Consider the following 19,932-nt stretch of genomic DNA (forward strand, 5'->3'; position numbering starts at 1 on the left):
TGTTCTCCCCCTCTAAAACAAGGTGCGTTCTGTGCATCCAGGTCGGGGAGCAGCGCAGCAAACCCTTCCCGCCCCCCCCAATACCCTGACTGGACATTTTGTGATAAGGAAATTAAAGACAGGAGGTCGAGAGATCAGGCCACCTTTACAGCAGAGGTTGGCAATCAGAGTGAACAGGACACTGCCCCATCAAACTCAGTCTGCCCCAGTCAGCCTCCTGATCTGCAGACCTGCCTGCTTAGAAATAGTCCAGGGGGCTGGCAGCTTCCTCCTCCTCGGTTCAGTTCTGTCCTTGTAGACCCAAGCAGGGAGGAGACTGGGGGCAAAACTAGAAGCAGGTGGCTCTGCCTGTCATTGGCTCTTTGGCGTCACCTCCTATTGGTCTCCCTGCCTTCTGCCTCCCTACCAGTCCCCATGGCTGACCTACCACCACTACACCTTTGCCACTCTAGTAAGGAATCACTCTAGTAAGGAAATTCTCTTTGGTCTCTTTCTCTGCGGGTCACTAAAAAGAATGAGCTCCAGATAAGAACAGTGAAAGAGGAGCCCAATTCTGACTTTCAAAATGCCTTAAGACAGCAAGCCAACATTATGCTGGACCTCAGGGAGCTGGACAATAGAGGCTTAGCCATTGTTCTTGAATGGACTGCAATTACGTGGATTGTTAATTACGTGGGTCCTACCTGCACACAGAGGTTGGGGTGGGGTGTCAGTCCTGGGAACTCCTGCGGCACCTAAGAGGTTTGGAAAGAGTTACAGTCACAAAACTCACAGCTCACTTGCACATCCATCCGTGCCCATGTCTTCACCACCAACCTAGCCACTACCCATCGGAAGGGAACTCCTGGTGCAAATGCCTCAAACGCTTTAGGCCTGCTGCCAGATGCTCCTGGTTTGAAGGGTTGCTTCTTATCCCAGCACACCACAGTCCCGTAACACAGGAATGAGGAACCAGTGGCCCTATAATGTTGTTGGACTCCAACTCCCATCAGCCCCAACTGGCAGGGCCAATAGTAGGGGGGGGTCGTCCCAAGGACATCTGGAGGGCACCAGGCTCCCCCATCCCAACTGTAACACGTAGATGTCCCATAATGTCCACATTTCCACAGAACGCAGGTGGGCGATCTGCAGCTCTGGGGCTGATGTGGTCCTCAGCTTGAGCTCGAAAGCCCTCTGCAAGTGACAAGACTTCTCACTAGGAACTCACTGCAAGCCAAGTTAATGGCAAATCAAACATTCTTCTTCCTTTCTGAGGCCCGGGAGCCTGTACAAAGTAGTAACTCCAACCTTCCCATCCAGGCCATACCTCTGAGTTAATTCTCCAAAAACTGGCCTCCTGGATCACCACCACCTTTTCACTGAAAGGGGCCATTTGCAGGATATTTAACTGATCGTGCCTACATCGCATAAGCAGCCTGAATCCTTAGACCCTCCAAGTTTCCCCTTATTTTCCAGGGTTTTACAGAAGCCATCCCGGTTTCTGATTTGATCCCAGAATGCCCTGCTTTGCCTTAAAGGTAAAGGTAAAGGCCTTAAAAAGGTAAAGGGACCCCTGACTGTTTGGTCCAGTCATGGATGACTCTGGGGTAGTGGCGCTCATCTTGGATGTCCCTACAGTGGTACCTCGGGTTACAGACGCTTCAGGTTACAGACTCCGCTAACCCAGAAATAGTACCTTGGGTTAAGAACTTTGCTTCAGGATGAGGACAGAAATAGCACGGCAGCGGCACGACGGCAGCAGGAGGCCCCATTAGCTAAAGTGGTACCTCAGGTTAAGAACAGTTTCAGGTTAAGAACGGACCTCCAGAACGAATTAAGTTCTTAACCTGATGTACCATTGTATTTTCATCTGAGTGTATGGACCCCTGAGAGCCACGCAGATAAGTAACTATCCAGCCTTTAGAAGACATCTGCAAGCAGCCCTGTATAGGGAAGTATTTTTAAAAATGTTTTATGTTTTATTGTGTTTTTAAATATGTTGGAAGCTGCCCAGAGTGGCTAGGGCAACCCAGTCAGATTGGTGGGGTATTATTACTATTATTGAATAGGATGTCCCTCTTTTCATTGGAAGACTGTTGGAGGGTCTGGAGACTTACTGGACTCCACACAATCCACACTTGCCATCTCGCCCACATCTCCTTTCCCCGCCCCACTTGCTCTACTCACTTGTGGGGTGAGGGCCAGGTGCAGCTGGGGGTGCAGTGGGTGGCAAAAGGCATGGGGTGCCCCCCTCCAGCAGGGAACCAGCTCCCCTGGGAGGTCGCACGGTGCAGAGAGAGAGCAGGTCAGCGTCCCCTCAAAGGTTTTAATTTTCAGATGGCTCTGTTCCCAGGCCCTGGACAAGGCCTCAGCATCTGGAACAGGAAGTCAAGTCTTTGTAATAACAGGCGAGAATGTCCTTCATACACACCCTCCGCTCTCCCTCCCAAAGTACACATAACCATGGCAAGTCCTCCTCTGTCAACATGTTCAGGGCCGGCCTAGGACAGTTTGCTGCCTGAGGTGAAGAACAAGATGTCAAACCCACCCCCTTCTCCCCACGCTCGGTACAAAAAGATGCCTGCTAAATCCTGCTTTGGCCAGCATCCCTCACCACACCTGATGGTAAGAGGTTGGCCTAGGGCAGGCGACACAAAGAAGCCTACCTGAGACACACACACCTGACCTTCGACACCACCTTGAGACTCCCTGCACTTCAGCGGCTTCCTGCCGCCTGAGGTAGATGTTCCCTTCTGCCTAATGGCATGACTGGCCCAGAAGAACACCCCCCAAGTTAATGCTAACATTTTCACTTTTTGAAATTCTGGGTCCGATGTGGACTGGATTTTTTTAAAAAAACGCATACCGCTTGAAAAGGGGCACAGGTGAGTTCGGGGCGAATCTTCTTGGTTTCCGACGTTGGGCCAGACCTATGAACACAATACCCAATAGAATAAGAGGCCAAATGCGAGGAAGATGTGCAGTCGTGTGTGTAATGTGGGGGGGGGGGGGAGAGAGAAATCACCTGGTGAATGGCTGTGCACATGCAGCTTACCACATGGTGTCCTCAGCCATTACGCTTCTTCTCAAGGTCATCTGGGTGAAAGTACAGTCGTACCTTGGTTTTCGAATGCCGCAAATCGGGAAGTGAGTGTTCTGGTTTGCAAACTTTTTTTGGAAGCCAAACATCCCACGCGGCTTCTGCTTGAGTACAGGAAGGTCCTGCAGCCAATCGGAAGCTGCAGCTTGGTTTTCGAACGTTTTTGGGAAGTCAAATGGACTTCTGGAACAGATTCCGTTTGCCAACCAAGGTAAGACTGTAACTTGTAAACCAGCCCTTAAGTCCTGGAAATAACCACGGCTCAAACCAGAGCACCATTTAGGGACTTGCATCACCAGGTTTGAGGTATTCCAAAAATGCTGTTACTCATGAAGAAATTGAAGGGGAAAAAAGTATAAGGACGGTGGCTCTTGCCCTCCTAGGTGACATCATGCTGGTCATAAGGAGAGGGTTAATTGAGTGCGAAGTGATTGGCAAGTGGGAACCCAAGGGGAGGAGTTAGAGTTAGAGTTAGTGTTGTTAAGGAGTCAGTCAGGTGTTACAGAAAAGAGAGGGAGGATAAGTCTGTGGGTTGGGATAATTTGATGTGAGAGAGTGAGAGAATCTGTTAAGAGGAGTCAGATAGACAGTTGGTATAGGCCGGTAATGAAACTAAAATAAAGAAACTGACAAGAAAAATTATCTGAAACCATAAACTTGTTAATGCTTATAAAATAAACTTGTTTATTTGGTTTAATGTTAACAACTGTCTGGACTCTGTGTGTGCCCGAGAGAAATGGGTTGGTGGCAGCGGGGAAGCAATCACAGTGTTGGCACAGGGATCAGTAGACCGTCAAAGGTCCGGAGACCCAGTAAGACCCAGGACTTACTCCGATAAATTGCTATGTTCATGTATGATTCATGTATGAAAACTGGGATTAAAATTCTGTTAAAAAAATCAGGGTTCTAGTCAGACTTAAACCTTAACCCACTATTTTAGGACATTAGCAGCTGGGCCATAGTCAAATCAAACTTGTCGCAGGTGACAAGCTGGTGGCTCTCCCATCAGCCTCAGAAAGCATGGTCAAGGATCAGGGGTGATGGGAGCTGTAGTTCAACAAAACCTGGAGGACCACAAGTTTCCCACTGTTGTCATAATGTGAGAAAGGGTATGGCTTAGAACACTGCAACTGCATCGCACATTTAATGCATGCTGAAAGCATTAATTTAATGCATGCTGAAAGCAGGATTCCTGCACAGAATCCTGGGAACTGTAGTTCAGCTAGGAATGCTGGGTGTTGTGGCTCTGCTAGGATAAACTACCATTCCCAGGATTCTCTGGGGGAAGGCATACACTTATTTAAAGTTAAACGTGCATCGGGTGTATAGCGAGGGGGGAAACTTTGTGGTGTGTGTAAAAATCCTTACCTCCACGCAGAGACAGGGTAACACCTGGTCGATAGGCAAGCTCACATTCTCGTTTCCGGTCTAAATACAAGACAGGGAAGTGACGTGAGTGAGAGCAGCTTAGAGAGAAAAAGCTTGCCTGGTCTCAAATTCTTCCTGCCCCTAGACACTGTTGTAAGAATTCTAAGGTCCCAAATATAAAATAAACGTTCATAAATGTACAAGGCAAACACATACATAGGTATATAAACCACATGTCTGAAATAGTACAGAAGAGCAATCCTGAAGCCATTTTGAATCTCCTAAACCATTTTGACCTCAAATATTTCCCTGCAAGGAGGAAGGAAATGGGAAAACCTCTCCATTGCCTTTTGCTTACCTGTCTTAAGGTAAGGGTGTATTTGTGTATGAATAGGATTAGCCTGTGACCTGCATTCAGGAATTAAAGTATTAACCATCACAAAGAATGGCCAGACTGCCCAAGTAATGAAATCAGCAGACAGGATTTCTGCAACAGACCGCCTCCTTCTGTGATGTATGTATGATGTTTTGTGGGGGTGGTCTTGGTCTACAGGGTGGGCAATTTCAAAAGTCTATATAAGGGCTTGCGCACCATCGTTCAGGGTTCTCTCCTCCCTCCTGCGTGTGGTGAGTGGAGACAGGCTTACTAGCTGCTTCGCGCCTCAATTTTCTCTGGTTGGCCTCTGTTATTTTCTCCTACCAGTAACTCACTTAAGGACTCTAAGATACCCCATAAGGGGAAAGGAGCAGTTTTTTCTTATAACAACATCATTAGGATAAGAAAATTAGTGAAATGTATGACTGACTGCATATGACTGAAATATATAACTGACAGCATCTTAAAAAGCAGAGACATCACCTTGCCAGCAAAGGTCCGTATAGTAAAAGCTATGGTTTTCCCAGTAGTGATGTATGGAAGTGAGAGCTGGACCATAAAAAAGGCTGATCGCCGAAGAATTGATGCTTTTGAATTATGGTGCTGGAGGAGACGCTTGAGAGTCCCATGGACTGCAAGAAGATCAAACCTATCCATTCTGAAGGAAATCAGCCCTGAGTGCTCACTGGAAGGACAGATCCTGAAGCTGAGGCTCCAATACTTTGGCCACCTCATGAGAAGAGAAGACTCCCTGGAAAAGACCCTGATGTTGGGGAAGATGGAGGGCACAAGGAGAAGGGGACGACAGAGGATGAGATGGTTGGACAGTGTTCTCGAAGCTACCAGCATGAGTTTGACCACACTGCGGGAGGCAGTGGAAGACAGAAGTGCCTGGCGTGCTCTGGTCCATGGGGTCACGAAGAGTCGGACACAACTAAACGACTAAACAACAGCAACAACAATGACTGACTGCACATCTCTTTTGGGGTTTGAAACAGTGGGAAGGAATTCAACATCAGGCCAAGGCAATTGTTCCCTCAAGGTAAGTATTTAGGCTTCCCAGACAGAACCCCACCCCATCTCTTCTCCTGCTTTTCTGGGGGTCCTTCTGAGGAGGAGGAGGAGGAGGAGGAGGAGGAGGAGGAGGAGGAAGAAGAGCATTCAGCTCAGCTTCTCAGCAGAGACTTCTTCTGCTCACCAGCAATTTAGGTGCATCCTCGCCCAGCTCTTTGAATGCATTCGTCTGATTCAGATACAGCCACATGGAAAAGTGCTGTCCCTCAGGGATGTCCAACACATGCAGCACTGCCTTGTCTAACTTCCTGGAGACCTCCAGTCTGGGCACTGCAGGAGAGAGGAGGCAGCCATGAATACGCTACATGAATTCACAGTTTTGAGAAAACAGCAAGTTAAGTGGCGACATGATACAAGTTTATAAAATTATTCGTGGCATGGAGAAAGCAGATAGAGGTTTATTTGTTTCTTAATCCCTCTCGCAGAACACTAGAAATTGTGAACATCCAGTGAAGTTTAGATTTCTCTAAACTAAGAAGTCCCAAATTCTGTAACCTTTCCCCACAGGGGAGTCGCTTCATCTCCTTCATCTTGGCTGGCTCTTAGTGTGGACCCAGGAGATCGAAACTGAGAGTCCACGGCTGCCACCCGCCATTAACCACCATTGGCAGGATTGGCAGCAACCAAGAAAAAAGCACACCAAGCACTCAGGCCAATTCAATAGTCAATAGTAACAAAAAGTAATCCATTCAAAAGTATGTATTCTAATAAAGATTACAAGATCAAAAATAGATTACAAACTCTAACAGAGATTACATGTAGTTGTTATCCATTTTCTACGTTTCTCAAGGATAACAACTACGTGTGGGTAGATCAACGTGTATCTTGAGCTTTTCTGTGCATATATTTATCCGAAAGTCTTCAAACTTACAAACTTCAAACTTAAAAATTACCATAGATTCTGGCGTAATAGGCGACTGGGCGTATTGGACGCCCCCCCAAATTAGCAGCTGCAATTTGGGGATTTGTTTTATAAGCCCAGTTACCGGGGAGGGCAGGCTCTGCTCTGCGCCACCCATACCCAGCGTATAAGATGACCCCCGACTTTTTAACCTCTTTTCCGGGGTTAAAAAGTCGCCTTATATGCCGGAATCTACAGTAGCTGATGAAGGTGAATACATCGAAACAGGGCCCTGTCCTGGTTTCCAATCCATAATTTGACTTCTGCTCTATGATTGAAACTGAGTCTCCATCTGTAAGCTGATAAATTACAGTATAAGGGATCAACATTACTGTCGAGTGAAAAAGAGAAAATCTTTGTAACGAATTATTGTGTTATACATATCTCTTTGAGTTTGAGTTTGTAATCTTCATTAGAATACATACTTTTGAATGAATTAGTTTTTGTTACTATTGACTATTGAATTGTGAGTAGGGACCACTCCCACTATTGAAACTTACATTGACCTGAGTTCTTGGTGTGCTTTTTTCTTGGTATACAGTATTTAATAACGAGGACTGGCAGCTGATATGCTTGTGATAATATCTTGTTCTCTTGTTAATTGCGCTGTTTTAAATGCCCATGTTATACTTGACTTCCTTTAGTCATGTTTTATTTGGAAATGTTTAAGATTTCTTTTCATTAACATTTCCGCATTAAATGTGCATTCTGTACTTGAACTCCTTCGTAACATTTTATTTTGAAATATTTAAGATAATATTTTAGTTTAATTATGTTGCTTTGAATATATATATTAAATTCATTCAGTAATGTTTTATTCTGGGTTGTTTTATTTAATGTGTCAATGGAGTGCCTTCGGCTGGTGGCAATGGAGTGCCTTCGGCTGGTGGCCCAGCTATGCCCAGTGGTGGAGCTTCATGACAGGGATAGCCTAACTACCGTTGTCTATGCTCTGATAACCCCAAGGTTAGATAACTGCAATGCGTTATACATAGGGCTGCCACTAACTTCAGCTAGTGCAGAATTCAGTGGCAAGTTGCTCACCAGGAGCAAGACGGTTTGAGCATATTACACCGATTCTGGCCCTACTGCACTGGCTACCAATTAGTTTCTGGGCCCAATTCAAAGTGCTGGTTTTGACCTATAAAGCCTCAAACGGCTCAGGATCACAATACAGTGGTACCTCTGGTTACGAACTTAATTCCTTCCAGAGGTCCATTCTTAACCTGGAACTGTTCTTAACCTAAGGTACCACTTTAGCTAATGGGGTCTCCCGCTGCCACCATGCCGCTGGCGCACGATTTCTGTTTTCATCCTGAGGTAAAGTTCTTAACCCGAGGTACTACTTCTGGCTTAGCGGAGTCTGTAACCTGAAGTGTTTGTAACCTGAGGTGTTTGTAACCCAAGGTACCACTGTACCTCAAGGACTGCCTCTTTCTATATGAACCTATCCGGACCCTGAGATCATCTTCCGAGACCCTGAGATCATCTTCCGAGACCCTTCTTCGTGTGCCTCCTCCTCAAAAGGTCTGGAGGGTGGCAACACGAGAACAGGGCCTTCTCTGCAGTGGCTCCCCGTCTATGGAATGCTCTCCCCAGGGAAGTTCCCTGGTGCCTTCATTATACACCTTTAGGTGCCAGGCAAAAATGTTCCTTTTAAACCAGGCCTGCAGTTGATTTGATTGACATTCTAGGCCCTTTTTAAATGTGGTGGGAGGTTTTTTTGGGGGGGGGTAATGGGTTGTTGTTTTTATTTTTGATTATGTATTTTGTGGTTTTATATTTTGATTTTATTCTGTGAACAACCCTGAAACCTCCGGGTAAAGGGCAGTATATAAATTCAATAAACAATACTAAGAATGAATTGCCTTTTTCACAGCTGCTGCAAACTGGATCAGCGCCTTCCCCTGTTACAAATTTTACAGATATCAGCTCGTTTCTTTAGTCACTGGAATTGTGCCTGTAAGCACCTCTGTCCCAGTTCACGTAGTTCACCTGCTCCATGCAGGTTACTCCCAAATTACGCAAACAGGACACATTTTACAAAACGGACATTCGTTTCCAAGTATTCATCAAGCACAGACATGGCATTTTCAAACTTCTCTCTGTGTGGACTCTTATGTCACAGAGTCTGCAATTGTGAGTAATATGAATGTGCTGTTTAAGAATGAAAGATGGGGTTCTCAGAAAGCAGGATGCCAGAGCCCACACTGGATACACACCAAATTCCACTCTTGCACAGTCATCTTTCCCCTGACTAATAAAATTTGAATTACATGGTACTGCTTTGCCTGTATGAAGGTTAACGTATGAGGGTTAGGACATGAGTCCTTAATATACGGAAAAACAGAAAGCTGGACTCCACAAACTTTGGACCTCATTCAAGGTGTTCTTCCACTTTTACTCAGAGTAGAAGCAATGAAATTAATGGATGTGACTAGGTTAGCTCCATTTGGGCCAACTGCGAGTAGAATTTACTTGGCTACAACAGGTGGCTGGGACAACCCTCTTGTCCACCACCTGATGCCCCTATGACATCAGACGATGGACAGGTGTGTTATGTAGTGTAGTTTCACCCTGGGCCAACAGGGGGATACTGTATATAGTTTTCACTCAGGTCTGTAGATAGTTTTCACTCAGGTCCGCGGCAGTTATTTTAGGCGGGAACTCTGGGCTGTGGTTGTTACAATGTTGACAGCCGGCTGCCTATAAAAGCAGGCCGGCTGAGCTGTTTGCAGTCAGTTCTATTCCAGCTTACAAAAATAAAGAGCTACTTGAAGAAATCACTGTGCCGGCTGCTATGTCAACCCACAACTTAATACTGGCGACGAGGATGGGATAGATGGACATCAGAGCACAGCCAGATGCGGCCAGCCTCTGAACTGAGCTGAATCACTGAGCTGAATCACAGAGCGAAATCACTGAGCGAAATCACTGGGCAGAACCAATTCAGAGCTGACTGTTCTGGCTAGAGCACTGTGTTCCATCCATCGCCCTTCACGCCGGCATCGGAATCATGGCTTCACTTGTGCCTCTACTGCCGTTTGCGCCAGCCTCTGAATCATGGGACTCCTACCTCGCTCGGTTCGACTGCTACCTCCAAGCCAACGAGCTAACAGCAGTATCAAAGGATCGGAAGCGGGGCCTATTCCTCAGCCTCTGTGGGCCTGAGGTGTTTGAGACGGCCCGAGCATTGGTTGCGCCTGAAGCAGTCCAGGCAACACCATGGGACACGATCCAAGAGAAGCTCCGCAACCACTACGCACCAAAGCCGTCCAAGATTGCTGCCCGCCACGCGTTCTACCACCGGAACCAGGCAGAGGGGGAGTCAATCAACAACTACACCACCGCCCTGCGACAGGCTGCAATGCACTGTGAGTTCCGAGACTTAGACGATGCCCTGATGGATCGAATCGTCTGCGGGGTCCGGGACATCCATCTGCAACGGCGTCTCCTAGCCAAGCCAGACCTCACGCTACAGAAAGCCATTGAGGAGGCTGTGGCCTCAGAAGCTGCTGAACGCTCCGCCCAGGAGATCCGCAAGTCCAGCAGCCCGCGTCTTGCTAGGGAGCCAGTTCCGGTGCATCATGGAGAGGCCAGCAGTGATGAGGCATCCTCCAGTGAAGACGATGACGTGCACCAGACAAAGCGGGAGCGCAGGAAGTTCCAACAGAAGTCCAAGGGCCAACCGGAATGTGCCGGCTGCGGAGGCAACCATTCCCGTGCCAAGTGTCGATTCAGAGACGCCATCTGTAGGAAGTGTTCCAGAAGGGGCCACATCGCTAAGGTCTGCCGATCGGCTCCGTCTGACACCCCCCCTTCATCGACTCGCAAGTCCAAGTCTTCACTCCAGTCTGCCAAGGAAAGTTGTTTCGCTCTCACCAACTGCCGCTGCCCGTCTGGAACCACGATTGGCCAAACTGACTCGCCTACGCGACGCAAGCTGAACGTCACGGTGCTCATTGAAGGAGCTCCATGTGACATGGAGATCGACACCGGGTCTGCCCTGTCCATCGTGTCATGGAGCACCATCAAAAGACTGGTACCCAGAGTGTCCAAGAGGCAACTCGACTCTCACCGCGTACACCTGAGAGACTACCAGGGAAACGACATTCCCGTGGTAGGCGTTGGCCGGTTCCGGATCGCCTTCAAGGATTTTTCGGGCCTGCTCCGGTTGGTGGTGGTCGAAGGTCAGCGGCCAAGCCTCCTAGGGCTAGACTGGTTTGATGCCCTCGGCCTGGAAGTCACCGGCATCAACTGCATCTCTAACGCAGAGACTGAGGGTCTGGTCAAAGACTTTGCCGAGGTTTTTGACGGCACCTTGGGGCAATATACAGGTACGCCCATCTCCTTTAGCCTTGATCCACAAGTCGCCCCCATCAAGCTAAAGCCACGCCGGGTTCCCTTTGCTCTCAAGGCTAAGGTGGACGAACAACTGGACAAACTGATTGCCCAAGGAGTTTTGGAGCCGGTTGACCACGCCAAGTGGGAAACCCCCATCGTCACGCCTGTCAAGCCAGATGGGTCGGTGAGAATCTGCGCTGACTACAAGTGCACGATCAACAAGGCACTTCAGCAGCACGCTTATCCGGTTCCTGTTGTCCAACACCTGCTGCATTCCCTGGGTGAGGGTAAGGTCTTCGCTAAGCTGGACCTTGCCCAAGCATATCAACAACTGCCAGTTGATGATGCCACTGCTGAAGCCCAGACGATCGTCACCCACCGGGGGGCATTCCGTTGCCGCCGGTTGCAGTTCGGGGTGAGTGTGGCTCCTGGCATCTTCCAAAGCCTTATGGAGCGTCTCCTGCAAGGGCTTCCGGGCGTGGTACCATATTTTGATGACGTCTTGGTGTCTGCAGACTCACACCAGCAGCTGTTCGAGCGCCTCCGTGCCGTGCTGACCAGGTTCCAAGAGGCCGGGCTCAAGGTAAAGAGGGAGAAGTGCCAGATCGCCGTTCCACAGGTAGAGTTCCTGGGCTATCTTATTGATGCCTCCGGCCTTCACCCAACCACATCCAAGATCCGCGCTATCCAGCAGGCCCCCACCCCAAAGAACAAAACGGAGTTGCAGGCATTCCTGGGGCTGCTGAACTTTTATAACATGTTCCTGCCCCACAAAGCCACAGTGGCTGAGCCTCTTCACCGACTCCTTAGCACTAAGACGCCTTGGGCCTGGGGTCATCGGGAGACGGCGGCCTTCAACGCGGTCAAGGCTCTCCTTTCTTCAGACAGTGTGCTGGTACAGTACAGTGAATCCAGGCCGCTGGTCCTTGCCTGCGACGCCTCACCTTTTGGCATTGGTGCTGTCCTTAGTCACCGTTTTCCAGATGGAAGAGAAGCACCGCTCGCCTACTTTTCCAGGACACTATCTCCGACGGAACGGAATTACAGCCAGCTCGACAAGGAGGCATTGGCACTTGTGGCTGGAGTGAAGAGGTTCCATGAATACCTCTATGGCAGGACTTTTGACCTCATCACTGACCACAAGCCACTCCTCGGCCTCCTCGCCGGTGATCGTCCAACTCCACCGGTCCTCTCGCCACGCATGCTGCGATGGACTGTTTTCCTGGCTGCCTACCACTACCGGCTCATCCATCGCCCGGGGAAATCGATGGGCCATGCCGACGCCCTCTGCCGTTGCCCTCTTCCAGCATTTGTGGAAGACCCGGCTCCAGCTTCATCGCTCCTTCTGATTGAGGATCTTCCGGCAGCGCCTGTATCAGCTGCCACTGTGGCCTCCGCGTCTGCCCAGGATCGCACCATCAGCCGGGTGCTCAACTGGGTGTGGAGGGGGTGGCCACAAGGGCCTTTTGCATCGGAGTTCCAGCCCTTCGCAACCAGACAACATGAACTCTCAGCTCATCGCGGCTGTCTGCTGTGGGGAGACCGCGTCGTGATTCCCCAGGGACTCCGTCAGCGCGTCCTGGAGGCTCTGCACGTTGGCCACCCGGGAATTGTCAAAATGAAGGCGTTGGCTCGGTGTTACGTCTGGTGGCCTAATATGGACGATGCCATCACTGCCTGGGTGTCCGCCTGTCAAGCGTGCCAAGAGTCGAGGCCTGCACCACCGGCAGCTAAGGGACACACCTGGGAGACGCCAAAGACACCCTGGTCGAGGGTGCACATCGATCTGGCTGGCCCCTTTCACAGCCGGACCTTTATGGTAGTGGTGGACGCCTATTCCAAATGGCTGGAGGTCGCCCTGATGCCCTCCACCACTACCGAAGCTGTCATCCGGGTGCTGCGAGGCCTGTTTGCAACGCATGGGTGTCCTGATGTCCTTGTCTCTGACAACGGACCGCAGTTCACGTCAGGCACCTTTGAGCGGTATCTTTTGGGACTGGGCATCCGCCATGCCCTAACGGCACCCTTTCATCCATCCAGCAACGGGCAAGCGGAAAGAATGGTGCGCTCGGCAAAAGAGGCACTGGCGCGCCTGGACCGGGGAGACTGGCATGAGCGGGTCGCCGAATACTTGTTCGTGCAACACATCACCCCTCATGCGGCCACAGGGAGGAGTCCTGCTGAACTGCTTATGGGCCGCCGCCTCAGGTCACCGCTCGACCGGCTACACCCGGACTTTGCCGTGGCTGAACCACCAGGCTGTGCCAACGCGCCACGGTCATTTGTCCCAGGAAACCAGGTCTTTGCCCGGAACTATGTGGGGGACATTCCTTGGGTGCCAGCCACAGTAGTGGGAGTCACTGGACCTCGCTCGTACCAGGTGGCACTCGAAGACGGACGCTTGTGGCGACGGCACATAGACCAGCTTAGGCGCAGGGTTGGGGACTTGGACACTACCGAGGTGCCCCCAACTGCGCTTGCGGCCCCAGAAGAGACACGTACAGATGGCGAGGCCCCACCTACACTTCCCTCGCAAACCGCCAGCGTGGAGCCGAACCAAGCCGCTTCAGAACAGACTCAGACCACTCCACTTGCGGAGGCTCCACCCACAGCAGCGGATCCAGGGGAGTTGGTTCCAACGCCACCTAGGGTCGCACCACAGCCTCAGCGAGAACTGTGTGGCCCTCCGGACTTGGCTACCAGTCCCCGGCGGTCTGGCAGAGTTTCCAAGCGCCCAACTTATTTAAAGGACTATGTTGTTGGACATTTATCACTGTTGGTCTAAGTATGGGAAATGTAACCATATGCTTTTGTGCCTAATTGAACCATTACGCGTAGTGCTGTATATAAGGAAACCATTACGATTGTAACTAACGCCTTATCTCAGTGGGGAGGGGTGTTATGTAGTGTAGTTTCACCCTGGGCCAACAGGGGGATACTGTATATAGTTTTCACTCAGGTCTGTAGATAGTTTTCACTCAGGTCCGCGGCAGTTATTTTAGGCGGGAACTCTGGGCTGTGGTTGTTACAATGTTGACAGCCGGCTGCCTATAAAAGCAGGCCGGCTGAGCTGTTTGCAGTCAGTTCTATTCCAGCTTACAAAAATAAAGAGCTACTTGAAGAAATCGCTGTGCCGGCTGCTATGTCAACCCACAACTTAATAAGGTGAGTTATCCCAATCGCCTGCCAACGTCCCTGGCAAAGTGCCTCCCAAGCTGGTTGTTGGTTGCCTAGGAACCAACCAGGGGCTTTGCCAGCATTGGACTGGTAAACCTGGTTCTTACAGGGATTGGAAGTGTGGTCAAGTTCCCCACGGGAAACTCATTTGCGCAGTTGATAAAGCAGGCTTGAACTCACCTGGCTTTAAAATTATTATTATTATTATTATTATTATTATTATTATTATTATTATTATTAATTTATTTATACCCCGCCCATCTGGCTGAGTTTCCCCAGCCACTCTGGGTGGCTCCCAACTGAATGTTAAAACAATACAGCATTAAATATTAAAAACGTCCCTAAACAGGGCTTCCTTCAGATGTCTTTTAAAGATAAGATAGCTGCTTATTTCCTTCACATCTGAAGGGAGGGCATTCCACAGGGCGGGTGCCAGTACAGAGAAGGCCCTCTGCCTGGTTCCATGTAACCTCCCTTCTTGCAATGAGGGAACCGCCAGAAGGCCCTCGGCACTGGATCTCAGTGTCCGGGCTGAACGTTGGGGGTGGAGACGCTCCTTCAGGTATACACTTGCTATATGCACAGGTAACCTGGTTGTGTAGCCAACCTGCTCCTGATGTGACAAAGGATGTCAGATTTGGAGCAGACTGGCACCGTTTGCAGGAAGTGGTCTCCAGGCCTAACTGTGACGCAGGTTTGGCCAAATTTGTCCTGAGGGCTGGAATGTTCCTCACCCCTGTCCTTGTTGGACCTTTGGTTTCGACCCAGAAAAGAGGCAGTTTTAGCCTTAGGAAAGGTTGCCACTGTGGGAATGTTTTCAACGAAGCTCAGATCCCTATCAAACGAGCTGCAGGGGGTTTGGCTGGCTCTGGCTGGTACCTGTGTCAGGGCAGCGGCACTGATAAGAAGTCGGTGGCATTGCTACATACCTTGGCAGAGGCGGATGGCATCTTTTGCTCTGTGCCAGGTGCAGTCTGTGGGAAGAAAACACAGAAGGAAGGCCTGGAGGTTGGTTGGTTGCTCTGCTCCATTTCCTCAGCTGCTCGCTTTCGGAGCAGGCCTGAAAGGCACTCACCTGGCCCAGAGTGCGTCTTCCGCAAGGGTTGTGCAAACTGATAGTGGGGATGGGTGAATGCCGTGATATGCAACTCCCCGCTGAGAGCCACCGGGAAGCAGTCGAACTGGAGAGAGCCCTGGGAAGGAAGGGGGCAGGAGTGTCAAAGGTGAAAGGAGCACACACACCCCTCTCTTTCTCTCTCTCACACTATCATGCCCACAGACAGGAACACACACACACAGAGGGACCCAATGGGGCTGCCATCTGTCGCACTTCACCTTTCCCATTGGGAAAGGCGAGGGATGTCTTTGGGAACCACCACGTCCTCCTCAAAGTGTTACCTCCCACCATCACCACTAGGGTGGGAGGTTGGACCTGCCTGCAGTCCTGCTGCTTATCTGGGGCTACTGCTTCAATGGTCTCCCCAAACACTGGTCCCCATTGCTTAGCGCCCTGACAGTGCGAGAGAGGCAGGATAGAGCAGCTTAGCGCAGGGCGCAGAGGGAGAGAAGCTCTGGGGCTGTGGCTCATTAAACGTTTTGTGTATGCTGCTGCTCCAGACACCATATTGGCGATGATCTTTTGACGTGGAGGGGCTCTTGAAATTGTTTGGAGGGCATGCAGGCTGCCAGTTAGCCACAGAAGGCTCCAAGGGGCTTCTGGAGGTTCCCTCACTGCGAGATGTGAGGTTACAGGGAACCAGGCAGAGGGGCTTCTTGGTGGTGGCGCCCGTCCTGTGGAACGCCTTTCCGTCAAGGAAATAAACAACTATCTGACTTTTAGAAGACATCTGAAGGCAGCCCTGTTTAGGGAAGTTTTTAATGCTTGATGTTTTATTCTGTTTTTAATCCGTTGGGAGCCGCCCAGAGTGGCTGGGGAAACCCAGCTGGATGGGCGGGGTATAAATTTATTATTATTATTATTATTAGCGGCAGAAATTGCAGCTCTATGGCCCACCAATTAAGGTCAGCTAAAACGGCATCTAAAATACGTTTGTATATCAGTGGGGCTTAATATATCCTGCCATTTTTGCAACCACACTCTGCAGAATTTAGCATTGTCAAGGAACCCAGTTGTCCTTTATCAAAAGGCAAGCGTCTAGCCGTCAAAGATAAGCTGCTTTCTGGAGTGTGGGCAATTCCACATTGAAAGAGCATCCCCCCTCCTGGAAAAAAAAAAGAAACACAGGAATTGCAGTTTGCCCTTCACAGAACTACAATTCCCAGCACCCTTAGCAAACTATATTTCCCAGGATTCTCCGGGGACCGTCACATTCTTTAAATGTATGGTGTGTGAGGATGATTCGCAGCAGGTTTGCCATGAGTGAGTTGGCCCCAGTGCTCTGCCTAGCTACTGAAAACTAGCAGACGGAGTTAGTGTGCAATAATGGTTAGGGTTTCAAACTAAGGCCAAGGAGATCCAAGCTCAAATTTCCAAAGCACCATGAAGCTCATGGGCTGACCTTGGATCCATAGCTGTCAACTTTTTCCTTTTTTTAAGGGAAATTCCCTTATTCCGAATAGGATTCCTCTCAAGAAAAGGGAAAAGTTGACAGCTATGCTTGGATCTGTCAGTCTCTCTCCACTACATATGCCTCCTTGAAGGAAAGGAGGGATGAAAATGCAGTAATAATGCAGAAACTACCGTATTTTTCGCTCTATAGGGCGCACCGGACCATAGGGCGCACCTAGTTTTTAGAGGGGGAAATCAAGAAAAAAAATCTTATTTCCCCCCCAGCCCCAAAGAGCAGCGTACAGGCTGCGCGCAACCTCTCCTTGGCACAAGCCAAAACAGCAAGCAGGATGGATTCTGCTCGCTGTCTTGGCTTCCTCTTTAGCTGTGCGCAACCTCTCCAGCCGGGAGAGGCTGCGCGGGGCTAAAGAAGCCATAGCCGAGTGCAGCCTCTCCCTGCCGGAGGAACTGCACGCGGCTATTCCTGAAGCCTTCGGAGCGCAGTGCAAGTTCCCGCTGCGCTCCACAGGCTGCGGGTTCCTTTTGCTGAAGCCGGGAGAGCAAGACTCTCCTGGCTTCAGCGAAAGGAACCTGAAGCCTCCGGAACGCAGCGGGAACTCTGCGCTCCGAAGGCTTCAGGGGGCTATCCCTGAAGCCTGGAGAGCAAGAGGGGTCGGTGCGCACCGACGCCTCTCGCTCTCCAGGCTTCAGCGATAGCAACGCAAAGCCTCTGGAGCGCAGAGGGAGCGCTCCCTCTGCGCTTCGGAGGCTTCGCATTGCTATCGCTGAAGCCAAGGAGCTTTCCATCGCTCCATAGGACGCACACACATTTCCCCTTAATTTTTGGAGGGGGAAAAGTGCATCCTATAGAGCGAAAAATATGGTATTGTGAGGGGGGGGCAAGGATTTCCATTTATACACTTTATGGAATACCCATCTCTGCATACGGGTAGGGCAAAGTAGAGGAACTGAACTTGTGGTCAGACCGATTTAGTGGTAGATTAGGGTTCTCTGCCTGTCTGCAGCCAAAACCGGCTCTGCAAGTCAAGTGCCAGGGAGCAAAACAGAGCCTGCATTCCTCCCTCAATCCCTCCCTCCTTCTCATCTATTTCACTAGACAAACACCAGTTTCTTTATGGGCTGGTTCATCACGGAGCCCTACCTCACTGCTAATCCAGATTCCTGCGGTTCGAAAGCAATCTCAGTAGTTTCCACATGTGCATATTTGGATTTGACCCAATCCATTGTTTCTTGTCCTGTAGGTGTTTTTTTTAACCCTGTGTCTGTTTTTCACACTCACTGACTTGTTCATTCCACTCGCCGAACCATGGCAGTACAAAAGGGGTACACACACAGCTTTCTGTTTACCTGCACATTTTTTTTTAAATAAAAGATTCTTCTGTTTCACTGGCCAACCCCCCAGTGAGTATGTGCAGGTACCTATTTATTTATGTGCATGGGTCTTGTTTTAAATTTCCTCCTTCAGATAAGCACTGAAGCAGAGATCTGATTATAGGTCGGCTTGAGTCTACATCTCATGTCGTTTGCTTGCTTAGTTGACCTTCACTGCACACATCTGAGGCTTAAAAAGTGAAGGAGGGTGAGTAAGATTGTTTAGCAAGGATCCCTGCATTGCAGGGGTCAGATTAGATGACTTTCAGGGTCCCTTCCAACTCCACAGTCCCAGGATTTATTTATTTTTAAGTCACCTTCCCAGACACTTGCTTGAAACTCAGTTGCATGAAATTCTGCGTGTGCACAAACCAGAAGGTACAAGAATAATGTTTCAAACGGTGTTTATGTTTTCACCACATGCCAGAAGTATGGGTAGGTAAAGGTAAAGGTACCATTAGGTCCAGTCGTGACCGACTCTGGGGTTGCAGCGCTCATCTCGCTTTACTGGACGAGGGAGCCAGATTACAGCTTCCGGGTCATGTGGCCAGTATGACTAAGCTGCTTCTGGCGAACCAGAGCAGCACACGGAAACGCCGTTTACCTTCCCACTGGAGCGGTACCTATTTATCTACTTGCACTTTGACATGCTTTCGAACTGCTAGGTTGGCAGGAGCAGGGACCGAACAATGGGAGCTCACCCCGTCCCGGGGATTCAAACCACCGACCTTCTGACTGGGGTTTAACCCACAGTGGGTTTAACCCACAGTGCCACCCACGTCCCATAGAAGTATGGGTACCAGAAAACAAATGATAAGCGACAATGGATGCTGGGAGCATGCAAAACTGAGTGGGAGAAGATGTAAACCATACAATGTAAACCATACTTTTAAAGCACATCCAACACACATTTTAAGGAGCTTGATTCACTCCCCACCCCTCCAAAAAAATTATTGGTAATTGTAGTTTTCCCCTCACAGAGCTACAACTCCCAACACCCTTCACAAACTACAGTTCCCAGGATTTTGAGTGCTTTGAAACATACGGTGTGGATCCACCCACTTGTTCTCCATGCTTACAAATTTTGGATTTCACCAATGGACATTCAATGGGCCCAAATCACTTACCAAATCGCTTCCGTTGTGCCTGTCACCACCCAAGGGGAGCAAAACCTTCATACTGGCACAGTGGGAGGAAGCGTATGTCTCAGCTGAGAGCAGCACGTGCGCCTGCAGGAATCCTGGGGAAAGAGGAAGGGAGGGAGTGTCAGAAGAGGAATGGAAATAAATGCAGATAGGGACTCTTGAACTGGAGGACTGGTGCGACCATCAATATAATTCACGAGGCTGTTTGAGTCATTCCTCACATTCCTATAATATGCCATCAAGAATTAATTAGGCTCATAGACTCACAAGAGCTGGAAGGGACCCTGAGGATCATTCAGTCCAACCCCCTGCAATGCAGGAATATGCAGCCGTCTTTTTTTTCTGGGGGGACGCAGGAGTACGCAGACCCCAAAACGTTTTGTGAATCTATTTTTTTTTAATAGAATATTTATTAAGATTTTTTATAATGATACAATAAAGACAAAAAAAGAAAAAGTAACAAAAATACAAAATAAAAATAATTAAAAACATACAGATTTTCCATTGCTTATTTTCCTTTAGCTTGTTTCCCGGACCTCCTCATACCTCCCTTTTTTGTATTCCACT

The 19,932-nt window shown here is 49.4% G+C and overlaps 1 protein-coding gene across 2 annotated transcripts in view; it reads right to left on the reverse strand.

The window, feature by feature from the left end:
* The window catches only part of IL17RC (interleukin 17 receptor C), a 40,955-nt gene that overhangs the window by 12,758 nt on the left and 8,265 nt on the right, over positions 1-19,932 (reverse strand). For both annotated transcript variants that reach the window (XM_081901788.1, XM_081901789.1), the window contains 8 exons: positions 19,348-19,460; positions 15,395-15,512; positions 15,249-15,293; positions 6,022-6,167; positions 4,448-4,507; positions 2,846-2,909; positions 2,167-2,354; positions 684-734 (listed from right to left, as the gene is read on the reverse strand). In XM_081901788.1, the coding sequence (XP_081757914.1) occupies positions 684-734; positions 2,167-2,354; positions 2,846-2,909; positions 4,448-4,507; positions 6,022-6,167; positions 15,249-15,293; positions 15,395-15,512; positions 19,348-19,460 (785 nt within the window). The remainder of the gene's footprint in view (positions 1-683; positions 735-2,166; positions 2,355-2,845; positions 2,910-4,447; positions 4,508-6,021; positions 6,168-15,248; positions 15,294-15,394; positions 15,513-19,347; positions 19,461-19,932) is intronic.

The sequence above is a fragment of the Podarcis melisellensis genome (assembly GCF_964234715.1).
Source record: "Podarcis melisellensis genome assembly, chromosome: 2".
Lineage (NCBI taxonomy): Eukaryota > Metazoa > Chordata > Lepidosauria > Squamata > Lacertidae > Podarcis > Podarcis melisellensis.